The sequence below is a fragment of the Bufo gargarizans genome, chromosome 5 (assembly GCF_014858855.1).
Source record: "Bufo gargarizans isolate SCDJY-AF-19 chromosome 5, ASM1485885v1, whole genome shotgun sequence".
In the NCBI taxonomy this organism is placed as follows: domain Eukaryota; kingdom Metazoa; phylum Chordata; class Amphibia; order Anura; family Bufonidae; genus Bufo; species Bufo gargarizans.
In genome coordinates, this window is record NC_058084.1 from 293,972,039 (window position 1) to 293,985,348 (window position 13,310).

The 13,310-nt window shown below is 41.6% G+C and overlaps 1 protein-coding gene across 6 annotated transcripts in view; it reads right to left on the reverse strand.

The window, feature by feature from the left end:
* Window positions 1–13,310, reverse strand: part of LOC122938086 (cadherin-10-like) — a 516,432-nt gene that overhangs the window by 30,218 nt on the left and 472,904 nt on the right. For 4 of the 6 annotated variants that reach the window (XM_044293379.1, XM_044293378.1, XM_044293374.1 and 1 more), the window contains one exon: window positions 189–297. In XM_044293379.1, the coding sequence (XP_044149314.1) occupies window positions 189–297 (109 nt within the window). The remainder of the gene's footprint in view (window positions 1–188; window positions 298–13,310) is intronic. The other 2 variants (XM_044293377.1, XM_044293375.1) reach the window with 1 other exon arrangement.

The window sequence follows — 13,310 nt, forward strand, 5'->3', positions numbered from 1 at the left end:
AACTTCTCATTTATTTAAATGGTGCTGCAGTAAATCCTAAAATCTTTAATTCTTATCAATGTGTTATATATGCCAAATAATAGACTTAAACAGTACTTGTCTGCAATTTAAAATTTCAAAACAATATAGTACATAACATGTAGTAATTCTATATTTTACATATCATTTTATTACAACCACAACTATACCTTCATTATCCTGGACTGTGAAGTTTGGATTCACTGATGCTAAACTGAAGAAGAATTTTTGTCCACCTGGTGGCTCATCCTTGTCCACTGCACTTATGGTCTGTATTAACTGTAAAAAAAAAAAAGAAATGCATGTAATAATATTACACTGAAAGCAATAGTCTAGAAACACTACTGCAGACATATTTATTTTAAGCTGGTGGTCAATAGTGATAAGCAGCAGGGGTCATATTTGAATTTGCGATATTTTGCAAATATTTTGTATCATATTTAGCGAATATTCGCGAATTTGAATATTCGTTATATTATACAATTTTTTTTACTCAAAAAATTCACAAGGTAATGATCGTGTAATATATGCAAATTTTCATAATGCTAATTTTTATCACAAATTTTTCAATTGCCGAGCAAAAACACGATACCTCCCTGCTTCTTGCTTGTGGGCCAATGAGCCTTAGCACTATATCGAATATATTTGTTTTTTTCAAATATTCGTAATATTCTAATGCAAGAATATATAGCAATACAGCAAATTTTCTGAAAAAAATAATGCAGAGCAATTTAGCTAATACAGTGCTATAATCTTCTTTGTCTAATAGTTGTAATTTTTTTTTCATCTGAAGTTCAGATTAGAATAAAAATTCAACTATTAGAAAAAAATATAGCACTATATTAGCTAAATTGCTCTATATTTGTTTCGCATTTCGCATTTGCTTGCTTCGTCAGGAGCAGACCCCGACGAAAGAAAGCGAAGACGAAACCCGGCTCGGGCATGCGATTCTGAGCATCATTTTATACCTACCTTATTCATCCACGCTCCTATGGAAAGCGTTTGAGCTGCGCGGTCTTTTTTTGCACAAAAGAAGCAGGGAGGAATCATGTTTTTGCTCGGCAATTAAAAAATAATTTGCGATAAAAATTCGCATTAGAAAAATCGTAATAAAAAAATCTTGAATATTCGAAATTATGAATATATATCACTATATTCTAAATGTTCTCAAATTTTCGAAGTACTTATATTTGCGATAAAAATTTGCAATTCGAATATTCGCGATCAACACTAGTGGTCAACAAAAATCACACAAAGAATTTCAAAGTCCAGTGTTAATAAAGTTGTGGACTTTCTATAAAGGGCTGTGTCAACTCAACAGAAGATTGTAGGCTCTTAGAGATTTAAAGATTAGAGATTAACATTAATGTGTAAGAATACATAAATGGCCAGTTTAACATACAAAATAACATTCATAAAAAATCACATTCATAAAGAACAACTGTGATACTTTAATCAAAACACATACCATACAAATATACAATGCAAGAAATAAGATTAAATAAAATAGAACGCTCTGATGGCCAGTTTTAAAATCCAGTCCCTCTAAATCAGTGGTGGTGAAGCTATGGCACGGGTGGCAGAGGCGGCACTCAGAGCCCTATCTGTGGGCACCTGTGCCCTGGAAAAAGTCTATGGTGTACCAATATGCCTTAGACTTTTCCTGTCATTCATCAGTGTAGGGCGCACTATGAACAGCACAGGCAGCCCACTGAATGTAGGCAGGCTATTATAGCTAAATGATACAGTATGTGGAAGATATGCTATACTGGACTGTAGTATTCAGGTTAAACTGCCGTGTTGGCACTTTGTGATAAATAAGTGGGTTTTGGGTTACAGTTTGGGCACTCGGTCTATAAAAGGTTCGCCATCACTGCTCTATATGGTGCGGAGTTCAAGCACCATTTGTATAAAGAATGGCAGTGTTCCTTATAATATCTGGAATTAGTGATGTGTGAGGAGAACTATGACATAGTGGGAATAACTGAGACATGGCTGGATGATAGCTATGACTGGGCGGTTAATGTACAAGGTTACAGTCTGTTTAGAAAGGATCGTCAAAACCGGAGAGGGGGAGGGGTCTGCCTTTATGTAAAGTCCGGTCTAAAGCCCACACTCCGCGAAGATATAAGTGAGGGACATGAACATGTGGAGTCAGTGTGGGTAGAGATACATGGAGCTAAAAACAACAATAAATTACTAATAGGAGTTTACTATAAACCACCTAATATACCAGAGTCCACAGAAAATCTATTACTAAATGAGATAGACGAGGCGGCAAATCATAATGAGGTGGTTATTATGGGGGACTTCAACTACCCAGATATGGACTGGGAAACTGAAACTTGTATATCTCATAAAGGAAACAGGTTCTTGGCAATAACCAAAGACAATTACCTCTCCCAACTGGTTCAGGACCCGACTAGAGGGACGGCCATACTGGACTTAGTATTAACTAATAGGCCGGACAGAACAACAGACGTGCAGGTTGGGGGACACCTGGGAAATAGTGACCACAAAGTAATAACCTTCCAATTATCATTCAAAAGAGCGTTTCTACAGGGAGGAACAAAAATACCAAACTTCAAAAAAGCTAAATTTAGCCAACTAAGAGAGGTCATAGGCCAAACTAACTGGGACAAAGTCCTCAAACATAAAAATACAGCCACAAAATGGGATATCTTTAAAAACATCCTAAAATCTCATTGTAAGAGGTACATACCGTATGGTAATAAAAGGTTAAGAAACAAAAAGAAACCAATGTGGATAAATAGAACTGTTAAGAAAGCAATAAATGACAAAAAGAAAGCATATCATTCACTGAAACAGGAGGGGAGCACGGAAGCACTGAAAAACTATATGGAAAAAAATAGAACATGTAAAAAACAAATAAAAGCGGCCAAACTAGAGACCGAGAGATTAATTGCCAAAGAGAGTAAAACTAACCCTAAAATGTTCTTCAATTATATAAATGTTAAAAAGTATAAATCTGAAGGTGTCGGCCCTTTAAAGAGTAATGAGGGGGAAGTCGCAGAGAGCGATGAGGAGAAAGCAAAGCTGTTAAATATTTTTTTCTCCAATGTATTCACTGAGGAAAATAAATTGTCAGATGACATGCAGAATGCAAAAATAAATTCCCCATTAAAAGTGTCCTGTCTGACCCAGGAAGAAGTACATCAGCGACTTAAAAAGATTAAAATAGACAAATCGCCAGGACCGGATGACATACACCCCCGTATCCTAAAGGAATTAAGTAATGTCATAGCCAGACCCTTATTTCTGATATTTGCAGACTCTATACTGACAGGGAATGTCCCACAGGATTGGCGCATGGCATATGTGGTGCCAATATTCAAAAAGGGGCCAAAAACAGAGCCTGGAAACTATAGGCCGGTAAGTTTAACATCTGTTGTGGGTAAACTGTTTGAAGGTTTTCTGAGAGATGCTATATTAGAGCATCTAAACAGAAATAAGCAAATAACGCCATATCAGCATGGCTTTGTGAGGGATCGGTCATGTCAGACTAATTTAATCAGTTTCTATGAGGAGGTAAGTTCTAGACTTGACAGCGGCGAATCAATGGATGTCGTATATCTGGACTTCTCCAAAGCATTTGACACTGTACCACATAAAAGGTTAGTATATAAAATGAGAATGCTCGGACTGGGAGAAAACATCTGTATGTGGGTAAGTAACTGGCTCAGTGATAGAAAACAGAGGGTGGTTATTAACGGTACACACTCAGATTGGGTCACTGTCACTAGTGGGGTACCTCAGGGGTCAATATTGGGCCCTATTCTCTTCAATATATTTATTAATGATCTTGTTGAAGGCTTGCATAGTAAAGTATCAATTTTCGCAGATGACACTAAACTGTGTAAAGTAATTTACACTGATGAGGACAGTATAATACTACAGAGGGATCTGGATAGATTGGAGGCTTGGGCAGATAAGTGGCAGATGGGGTTTAACACTGATAAATGTAAAGTTATGCACATGGGAAGGAAAAATGCAAGTCACCCGTACATACTAAATGGTAAAACACTCGGTAACACTGACATGGAAAAGGATCTAGGAATTTTAATAAACAGCAAACTAAGCTGCAAAAACCAGTGTCAGGCAGCTGCTGCCAAGGCCAACAAGATAATGGGTTGCATCAGAAGGGGCATAGATTCCCGTGATAAGAACATAGTCCTACCACTTTACAAATCGCTAGTCAGACCACACATGGAGTACTGTGTACAGTTCTGGGCTCCTGTAAACAAGGCAGACATAGCAGAGCTGGAGAAGGTCCAGAGGAGGGCATCTAAAGTAATAACTGGAATGGGGCAACTACAGTACCCTGAAAGATTATCAAAATTAGGGTTATTCACTTTAGAAAAAAGACGACTGAGGGGAGATCTAATTAATATGTATAAATATATCAGGGGTCAGTACAGAGATCTATCCCATCAGCTATTTATCCCCAGGACTGTGACTGTGACGAGGGGACATCCTCTGCGTCTGGAGGAAAGAAGGTTTGTACACAAACATAGAAAAGGATTCTTTACGGTAAGAGCAGTGAGAATATGGAACTCTCTGCCTGAGGAGGTGGTGATGGTGAGTACAATAAAGGAATTCAAGAGGAGCCTGGATGTATTTCTGGAGTGTATTTCTGGAGCTTAATAATATTACAGGCTATAGCTACTAGAGAGGGGTCGTTGATCCAGGGAGTTATTCTGATGGCCTGATTGGAGTCGGGAAGGAAGTTTATAGTCCCCTAAAGTGGAGAAAATTGGCTTCTACCTCACAGGGTTTTTTTGCCTTCCTCTGGATCAACTTGCGGGATAACAGGCTGAACTGGATGGACACATGTCTTTTTTCGGCCTTATGTACTATGTTACTATCTCTTAAGCAGACATCAATGTAGTAGCACTCATACTTGACACACCTAACTTGAATAGAAACAGTCAATATCCTACTCCTTCTTAGCTAGTTCAATGTGTGCTACAAATGTCCATTCCCTCCGGTTTGTCTGCAGACTATTTTGAAACACTGTAAAAATAGTCGATCTGCAGACAAACTGGAGGGAATGAACATTTGTAGCACGACATCATTCTAATCAAAACTAATGAAACACAAGTCATTGCTTACATTGAGCCTTCCTGGACTTCAGACCTGTATACATCATACTCAGGTGACAGCACCAATACGGGAGATTGAATGCAGATGGTTGGAAAGAAGCGTAAGAAGTATATGCAGGCTGCAAGTAGAAGACTACATACCCACGGCTCCAATAACAACTGGGGTAAGCAGATTTATTACATACTATGTATCCGCTGCATACATCGGGAAGTCATATAAAACTGACTGTGTGAATACAAGCGAAATACACTGTAGCCAATTGCAGTGCTGTGTAACATATCCATCATTAAATTTGCAGCTTGTTTATATTGAACGGACTGAGAAGTTGTAGTTTTTAACTGGTTTATACAATTAAACTACGCAACCTGCCGCTAGTCCGCATTGAACTAGCTAAGAAGGAGCAGGATTTTGTTTCTATTCAAGTAGGGTGTGTCAAGTATGCGTGCTACTACATTGATGTCTGCTTAAGAGATATTATAAGTAGTGATAGACGAACATCGGCCGGGATGATTCACGAACGCAATTAAATGTTCATGAACCGCAAGTTCGTGGCGGGCACCATTCACTTTAATGGCAGGCGAACATAAAAAACCTTCAGGTCTTATTTGCAGCCACCAAATACTTACAAGAAGTGGACAAATTGTCCCACAACATGGACAGTGACATATCAGAGGGGGATCAATGGCAAAAAAAAAAAAATTAAAAAAATGTATTTTAATCAGGGGCCATTTTTATGCATCTTAAAGGGAAATTCTCATAAATTTGACCTGCTGAAGCCTAGAAAATGTTTATTTTAAGCCACGAGAGTACGGTCTATAAAAATTAGGCATTCACATGACATAAAATAAATTGTGATTATGTGGCTCAAGGTACAATATGTGGTCAGTGGCTAAAAATTTTAATGTAGGCCACTGGAGTACAGGAACCAAACATTAGGCATTCACCAGACAGAAAAGAACAAGTAATTATTTTGTGTCTGGAAGTATATTAGAGGGTCATTGGATATCAATTTTACTGCAGGCCAGTATAAATAGATATCAAATACATATGTTTAAAAGAACAAAAAATATTAAATTGGATTAAAAACATGGCTAACGAAATCCCCCCTCTTTAAAACCTAATGATAATAGTTCAAATTCAATAACACGTGTGGTCACAAGTGTTGAATTCCTCCAAGGTCCCAAACATTAGGCGTTCATCAGACAGAAAAGGCCTTTTATGCCGCTGTAAGACAGGGAACATCATTTGTTCTGGGTGGTGGCGGAATATTTGTGGGCTGTCATGAGGAAATTCAATTAAACGTGGTCGTCACAGGTGTTGAATTCTTCCGAGATCATGACTCATTTTTACTAATGTAAGCTAGTCCACACTGTCGTGAGCTAGGCGAGTGCGCTTATTGGTCTCGATCCCCACTGCTGCGCTGAACATCCTTTCGGACAGGACACTCGACGAGGGGCAAGCCAAGAGTTCCATGGCAAATTGTGCCTGCACTGGTCACAGATCAAGCCTGCACACCCAGTAGTCCAGGGGTTCCTCGCTTCTCAGAGGGTCCACATCGGCTGTTAACCCGATGTAGTCGGACACCTGTCGGTCTAGGTGTTCCCTGAGGCTGGATCCAGAGGGCGGATGTCGATGGATTGGCTACAAGAATGATCTCATATCTGAAGTGACCAACACATAGGATTGCTACTCGCAACAGTTTATCTGTGGGTGGAAATTCCTCTGCCAGTGCCTGCAACAGCAGAATGCAGCATTTCTCGCAGCAAGGCCTGGAAATGCTGCATTCTGACAGACCACTGTGATGCTGGTAACATGTTCTCCATTTTGTGTTTGAACCGGGGATCTAAATACATTGCCACCAAGTACTGGTCCTTTTTATATGGGGTCCCTCTTCAAACACTGGAGCATGAAGGCCCCCATTTGCACTAAATTGGAAGCGGTGGAACGGCCTCACGGCTGCTCATCGCCCGGGAGAATGCCGCCCTCGGTCTCACCCCCCCAGCCTCGGACAACACCAAGGGATCTACGAAAAGTTTAAAGCCTGCTCTTCTTGCTTCACCTCCTCCACCCCCCAGCCACCATCCTCCTCTGACTCCTCTTCAGACTCCTGCTGACTTGTGTCAGATGGAGTAGCCCCCCTGGGAATTCATTCAGCATTGCGACTACCTCATCTTTCTGCTTCTGCTCCTCGATGGCTTGATCAATGACACGACACAATGCACCCTCCAGAAAGAAGGCGTAAGGTACGATGTCACTGATGGCGCCCTGGCTGCGACTGACCAGTTTGGTGATCTTATCAAATGGCCGCAAAAGTTTGCATTCATCGCACATGAGCAGCCATTGGTGCAGTGTAAAAAAACCAAGCTCACCAGAACCTGTCCTAAAACAGAGTTCATACATGTAGTTGTTAACGGCATTTTTGTGCTGGAGAAGCCTATCAAGCATATACAAGGTGGAGTTACAGCGGATCAGGCAGTCACAAATCAGACATCTGACGAGCAAGTGGTGTTGCTGCTGAACATCAGCAAGGTAAGACATGGCTGTGTAAGATCTTTTAAAATGGCCAGAAATTTGGGCCTGCCGCAAGACGTCCTGTACCCCGGGGTATTTGGCAACAAATCTCTGCACGACTACGTTCAGGACATGTGCTATACACGGCACGTGTGTCATTTAGCCCTGTTTCAGCGCACTCAGCAGATATGCACCGTTGTCGCACACCACTTTACCAACTGTCAAATTGAGCGGGGTTAGCCACTGATCGGCCTGTGACTGCAGAGCTGAAAGGAGTGCAGGACCGGTGTGGCTCTTGGCTTCCTGGCACAACAGCAGCAGCACAGCATGGCAAAGTCTCACCTGGCACGTCAAATAGGTTCTGGGGAGCTTGGGGGGTGCACCGGAAGAGGTGGTAGCAGTGGAAAAGGAGGAGTCAGCCGAGGAGGAGATGGAGGATGGAGTAGGAGGAGGAGAAGAGGCAGTCCTGCATGCAATCCATGGCGGTAACACCAAATCCACATGGGTGCCACGGGTTACAAGCTTGACTGTCGTCAGAAGATTCACCCAGTGGGCAGTAAAAGTTATGTACCTTCCCTGCCCTGTGTTTGCTAGACCATGTGTCTGTGGTCAGATGTATCTTGGCACCGACACTGTGTGCCAGTGATATATTAACTTGCCACTGAACTTGGCCATATACTGTAGTTCAGTAATGCCCTTCTGGGAGAAATAGTTCTTTCCGGGGACCTTCCATTGTGGTGTGCCAATGGTCAAAAAATTTCTAAAGGCCTCAGAGTCCACCAATTTATATGGCAGTAGTTGGCGAGCTAGCAGTTCTGAAAAGCCAGCGGTCAGCCATTGGGAAAGAGGATTATCTGGCGTCATTTTTTTCACTCGAACATTTGGGCCACGGAATCCTGCCTTGTGCCAGATGAACATGATGTCAGCACGGTGGAAGGTGGAGTGGAGGACAAATGGGAGAAGAAGGAGAAGAGGCAGGACATGGAGCACCAGAAGTGTGGCTTTGTGGCACCTGGCCTCCCACTGGGCTCGGTGATGGGAGGCCAGGTGCCAGTGAAGGCGTTTGTCCCTAGGTGAGTGTTGGGCTTACCACGACTTATGCGTTGACAGCACAGGCTGCAGATGTCAGCACTATTATCAGCAGCTGACATGTAAAAAAAAAGCCCACACTGCGGAGCCATGCACGGTGCAAAATGTGACCGTGCATGGTGGATGGCTCGCTCCAGATACATTTGCAGTCTGTTTTTTGCCTCCTGTGCACTGCGAGTTCAGCCTGCTTCTCCTCCCTATCTACTGCTCTGTCTCTCCCTCTGAACTCCCCTCCTCTTCCTCTCTTGTGGGCACCCACATGACATCCATCGACACGTCATCATCGTCACCTTCACAACCACTGACATTAGAGATATTGTAGTAGGCAGCAACAGCGGGGACCACCGTCTTTGGGCTGATCTGGGTACTGTCGTCAGACCACTGGGTAGCGGCCATTGCTACCGCTTCTTCCTTATCCGATGCCAAGAATGGCTGCACATCGGTAAGGTCTGGAAATTGACTCGAGTGTAGAAGCTATGGTTATGTGGTGGTGGTGGTGGTGTCTTTGGGGGTGCCCACAGCATAGAGTGAGGAAGGTGCTGATACAGAGGATGAGGAGGGTACAGAAGCAAAAGGCTAAGTGAGCCACTCAATCAACTCTGGTGCGTCCTTTGACGTAATCGCACACACCTTCTCCAACTTCCCACTTAGGATTCGGCCTTGTGCACCTGCCCAACCACTACCAACCCTGTGGAACGGCCTGCCTCTTCCTCTGCCTGTCATTTTCAAAATTACCCTGTGTCAAAGTCCCTAGAGAAGAGCAGTATTTGTGGAAGCAGGTATATAGAAACCCTTAATCAGTTTTATATATCACACCAGTTGCAATTAGTTGCTCCGAAGGCATTTGTCCCGCTGTATAGCTACGGTATCTCAGCAGAACCGCACACAAATGCTGAACTATACAAATGCACTATATAGAAATTATATTATAGGTATATCACACACCTACCTCAATCAGATTGTTTGGGGGGCAACTGTTATATCACACCAGTTGTAATTAGTTTTTCCAATGGCGTTATCTCAGCAGAACCGCACACAAATGCTGCAGCATTGAATGTTTTCATAAGCATTAATGCTGTTTACTTTTAAGAATTCATCTAAACCATTTTTAAAACCGTCCACTGTTCCTGCTGTGACCACGTCCTGAGGAAGTCTATTCCACAGATTAACAGTTCTTACAGTAAAGAAGCTTTGACGCTTCTGGAGGCTGAACTTGTTCTTCTCCAGAGGCAGTGCCCCTTGTCTTTTGAGGGCATTTTATATGGAACAGTTTTTCACCATATTTTTTGTATGGTCCATTTATTTACTTGTGTAGGTTAATCATGTCCCTCCTTAGACATCTCTTCTCAAGACTAAATCAATTGAATTATTTGACTTTTTCTTTATAACTAAGACCCTCCATGCCCCTTATCAGTTTTGTCGCTCTCCTTTGTACTTTGTACAGCTGCATAGCGTCCTTTCTATGGACTGGTACCCAGAACTGAACTGCATATTCCAGATGAGGCCACATCAACACTTTGTAAAGTGGTAATATTACATCCCTGCCCCATGAGTCCATGCCTCGTTAAAGGGCCCACTAAACAGTTTTTTTTTTTTTTGTTTACTAATAATCCCCATACTGCGAGCTCTGCATACATAAGTTAAATAATCATTTTCGTTCAGTAGAATTTGATAAAAAGCTATTTTTAAAATATGTAAATTACCTTGCTACCAGCAAGTAGGGCGGCTACTTGCTGGTAGCAGCCGCATCCTCCGATCCTAATGACGCCCCCTCCGCATTGTGATTGACAGGGCCAGGGAACGGAATCGTAAGATCAGTGCGCAATCAAAATCCGGCGCCTGCGCCGCGGCCGTACCTATCTTCAATCTGCGCAGGCGCACTGAGAGGCGGCCGCTCCATCCTCAATGCGCCTGCGCCAGGTGTAGATGTGACGTCATCGGCGCAGGCGCATTGAGGATGGAGCAGCCGCCTCTCAGTGCGCCTGCGCAGATTGAAGATAGGTACGGCCGCGGCGCAGGCGCCGGATTTTGATTGCGCACTGATCTTACGATTCCGTTCCCTGGCCCTGTCAATCACAATGCGGAGGGGGAGTCATTAGGATCGAAGGATGCGGCTGCTACCAGCAAGTAGCCGCCCTACTTGCTGGTAGCAAGGTAATTTACATATTTTTAAAATAGCTTTTTATCAAATTCTACGAAAATGATTATTTAACTTATGTATGCAGAGCTCGCAGTATAGGGATTATTAGTAAACAAAAAAAAATAATGGTTTAGTGGGCTGACAGAAGCCCTTTAAGGCCTTAGAAGTAGCTGATTGACATTGTATGCTTTTATTCAATCTATGATCTACATGGACACCCAAATCCTTTTCTATAAGTGATTCTCCCAGTGTTATATCCCCTAGGACATATCCTGCACAGAGATTATTACTACCAAGATGCATAACTTTACATTTATCCACATTGAACCTCATTTGACAAGTTGATGTCCAATCACTCAGAGTGTTCAAGTCAGTTTGTTGTTTATGGACATCTTCCATAGACTGTACAGTACTACATAGCTTAGTGTCATCTGCAAAAATAGAAATAGTGCTATTAATCCTGTCCTCAATATTATTAATAAATAAATGAAATAATAGAGGAACCAGCACTGAACCTAGGGGTACACCACTTATATCCCGGGACCATTCTGAATAGGAATCATTGACCTCAACTCTCTGGACACGGTACTTCGGCCAATTTTCAATCCAATTGTAAACTATACTTTCCAAGCCTATAGACCTTACTTTACCCATTAAACGTCTATGAGAAACACTACATCCACAGCCGCCCCTCCAACCCTACAGGGAAATTTCCTAGTGGGCTAATGCCTAGGAGGGCCACTCAAGCCCTCCTCATAGCCCCAAGCTGGATTCAAAACAAACTGATTCTCTCTTTTGCACCGGACCAGCAGCCACAGGTGCCCTCATGAATTCAACTGTATTGATGTCCTCAAGACAGCAATACAGTTGAATACCATGGCAGAAGTGGCAGTATTTTGTGCTGCACTTTGGTATTTGGTTCAGCTGGGATGGTATATTGCTCTGCACTATGGTATTGCTGGCCCTACCTACTTCTGTTTTCCCTGCCTAATTATGTTGCTCCGTTTTTACAGGGCCATCTTTAGTCCCCAGTCCGCCCCTGCACCCCTCTGTCCAGGCTACTACTCACCTCCTCATAAAAACAAATCAGTTTAGTCTGACAACTTCTGTCCTTGGTAAACCCATGCTGGTTATCACTTATATTATTTATAGTCACATACTCATATATATAGTCCCTTAAGAATCCTTCAAACATTTTTCCCACAACATAAGTTAAACTAACTGGTCTATAATTACCTGTGGAGGACCTAGATCCTTTTTTCAATATGGGCACCACATTTGCCTTTCGCCAATCGCTTGGCACTGTACCAATACATAGAGAATATTTCAAAATTATAGTTTCTGGAGTAAATTATAGTAAATATGGCTATCCATGATAAGTTCTGCCCTTCCCACTAACCCCTACCCCTTTTCTAAAAAAGACACATTATAAAAAATATGGAGTACACTATCATATGTGACTTATTAATGCCGCAATAGTGGTGTAAAAACATTAATAAATGCCCAGCAATGTGTTGTGTCAACCACACAATAAAACACTATAAATACATTTTATATATTTTGATACTGTGGTAATATACTTTTCTCTTCATACTTGTTGCCAATTTACTAAACATATGTTAGAAAAAAGTGGGGACCAGGTACTTTAGATGGGAAAATGGCAATACTGTAGTGCAATACAAAGTACCACCCCAGCAGAACCAAATATCACAATGCAGCACAACCTACTACCCCAGCAGAACCAGATCACAGTGCAGCACTAAATACTGCATCAGCTGAACTAAATATCAAAGTGCAGCACAAAATACTGCCACCTGCCCCACACTATAAAGTTGTATCATCAGATCTTTATGTACCTTGCTGATGTTCAAGAGCAGGGATTAAGTGGCCCACTGGGCATCGGCCCACCAGGAAATTTTCCTGTAGGGTCTATGGCCAATCAGCCCATGTATATTTGCAAAGTAGACGTAGGCAAACAATTGTATCTTTAATAATGAAGACTGTTTATAAATTTGCATATTTTCTATTTTAAATGGCTTGGAGTAATTAAGAAATAGTATTTCTGAAGGTAGACACTATTAATAAAACCACTTTCAGGTTGTATAACACGTGATGCATCAAAATCCTGAGCTTAGTAGCTTATCTGTTAGATTCAATAGATGATTCATATTGGTTTGATATGTACATACATAATTAATAATATTCGGGGAAAAATTAGCTACAATACTAAATACAGTAATTTTATAATATACTATAAATGTTGAGGCCAATGACTTAAAAAAATGTAATATTGTAATTTAATTGCATTCGTATAATTTCTACTTAAGCCAATATTCAGTTAGTATACTGTATATATATATTTTTTTTTTCAAACCATAAACTATTGGCATACATGTATTTATCTCCAGGTACCACCAAGCAGTTCTCT